The sequence below is a fragment of the Perkinsus marinus genome, assembly GCF_000006405.1.
Source record: "Perkinsus marinus ATCC 50983 genomic scaffold scf_1104296954544, whole genome shotgun sequence".
In the NCBI taxonomy this organism is placed as follows: domain Eukaryota; phylum Perkinsozoa; order Perkinsida; family Perkinsidae; genus Perkinsus; species Perkinsus marinus.
In genome coordinates, this window is record NW_003208091.1 from 23 (window position 1) to 2,216 (window position 2,194).

At 42.8% G+C, this 2,194-nt stretch overlaps 1 protein-coding gene across 1 annotated transcript; it reads right to left on the reverse strand.

Annotated features, from left to right (window-relative positions):
- Positions 1-289: 289 nt before the first annotated feature.
- Pmar_PMAR013874 (hypothetical protein) lies at positions 290-1,148 on the reverse strand (the record flags this gene model as incomplete). Its single annotated transcript, XM_002776057.1, has 4 exons — positions 290-385; positions 436-567; positions 872-1,010; positions 1,058-1,148. Coding segments are annotated over 4 exons (458 nt in total), but the record flags the coding sequence as incomplete, so codon positions are not given.
- Positions 1,149-2,194: the final 1,046 nt, after the last annotated feature.

Genomic DNA, 2,194 nt, shown 5'->3' on the forward strand with positions numbered 1-2,194 from the left:
ACGTTTTCCCACACTGCTGAGGGCACTCAGCAGGAGGTAAAATATAAAAGTTTCCCCCGTTTTACGTGAAGTAGCGTAAAACTCCGTGAAAAACGCCGTGAAATATACTCTTCACTGGTGTTTTTCATATCACTAGGGTGAAACTCCACTGAGCACTGCAATTTCACCCTAGTGATATGAAAAACATATTACTCGAGTTTCACACGTGTTACGTGAAGTGGCCTAATATTCGCGATGATATAAAATATATTTTTCATACCACTAGGATGAAACTTTATTGTTTTCTTACTTTTTATAAACGCTCATGAACCCATACGGCCCCGCAGCCTCGAGAATATAATTCGGGTCAAACTTCGCGATATTTCCACTACGATTGATGCCAAACCTACAGGGAAAATTTTATGCAACCAGCACGACCACAATTATTTTTCTCACCGTAAAAGCGGTTGATACACCATATCTTTCACCAGCTGATACTGTTTTCGTTTGATCTTGGGGGCGACGCGTTTCACCAAGTCGCGATTCAGTAGGGCGAAAATATTATGCGATTTTGGATGGGCGAAATGCCTGCAGGAAAAAAGTGGAAAAATTTCATTTTTTTCGCGAAAATTTTGACAAAAAATGATAATCAGTGTGGGAAAATACGCACATGGTCAACTACATGTGTTGATGACAATATGAAAATTCTTGGGAAATTTCTGGAGAAATTTTTGTTGGTTTCTCGACCTAATTCATATATAAACTTCGATAATTAGCGAGATTAATGAAATTCTGAGGAATTTCTTATTGATTTCTGAACATTTTCATAACTCTGTTGAGTTCAGCAGCTGAGGAAAGCGAACATATATTCCTACTCCAGCACTGGACCTACCGGTCGAGCATTAGGCTTATAGCAACATATAGTTCGCTTTGGAGTTGATCTACAGCTGCGAGGCGATCAATGGGCTCCTTAGTCCGCTGGGCATCAACTGCTCTCATCACGACATTCACAACGAGGTCTTCGAGCTTACCTGAAAGTTTATGCAACTGGCACAACCACAATTATATGAGGACCAACCTCGGCTGCTGAGACGTGGTACTAGTTTTACTAGAGGCTCGTTGGCATAGATGGTGAATGTGGGAGCAGTGCCGTGACCAGTGGTGGGGATCTGTCAAGAAATTTATGTTTGCTTTCCTCACCTAAGCTCAGCAGAGCTTCGAGCTCTGGAGGAATGTACAGAAATAATTTCCCGGAAAATTTTTCCCTGTTGCTGTAAATACTCACCTGTGGATCTAAAGTAGGGCTGGGAGGCTCTAGTGGTGACACCCCATGTATGAGATGCTCTCGCTCGTCGCGAGTGAGATGGATCATCGCATCGGGAGGAGGAAGGGGCGTGAGGCTATGCGCGTCTGTGGGTAGAGGTGTCTTTCCTGTAGGTCGCCTTAGAAGAGCTCCGGTTACTCCGCTGAAGTGGCGAATTGAAACGCTATTGATCATCAATAGACGTATCTTTAGGTTGACAGTGGAAGATACGGATGAGGTCCGCCTTGGTGATTAATCGAAATCACGAGTTTCCTCAACTGAACTCAAAAATTATAGAATTCATGTGGAAGTGTACAGAAACTAGTAAGAATTTTCATATTGATAGCAACACATGTAGTTGACCATGTGCATATTTTCCCACACTGCTGAACAAAGTTCCGAGAAATGATGCCAGATTTGGGCCTAATCCGTATCTTGCGCAGTGCAACCTAAGATACCCTTGGTCATGCCAGGAAGAGGGGATCGTTGTGAGCCTCAGGCGGAAGACACTCGCAGAAACTGCGTGTGTTGGTGAAAATATGAAAATTCTGAGGAAATACTTTGTAGTTGTTCGAATTCATGTGCAAACTTCTATAACTAGTGAAGAAAAAACTGCGCTCAGCAGCTGAGGAGAGCGAACGTATATTCCGTTCGAGCCCACACAAGGAGATTCACAACAAATCTAAGACGGTCATCACGAACATGTCTTTAATGCAACTCAGGTAAGAGATGTTTAGTTTCAAGGGTCTGCCTTGAAAACCGTGGCGATTCACAGCAAACGTTGTTTACTCCTGAAGCGAGTATCATAGGTTGTTATCAACCCAGAACTATATATGTCATAAACGTTGTTAAAAGTCAATCTCTACAAAATCTAGAGGTCTTCGATTTCGGGCCGAGTTTCGGGATGAGTTT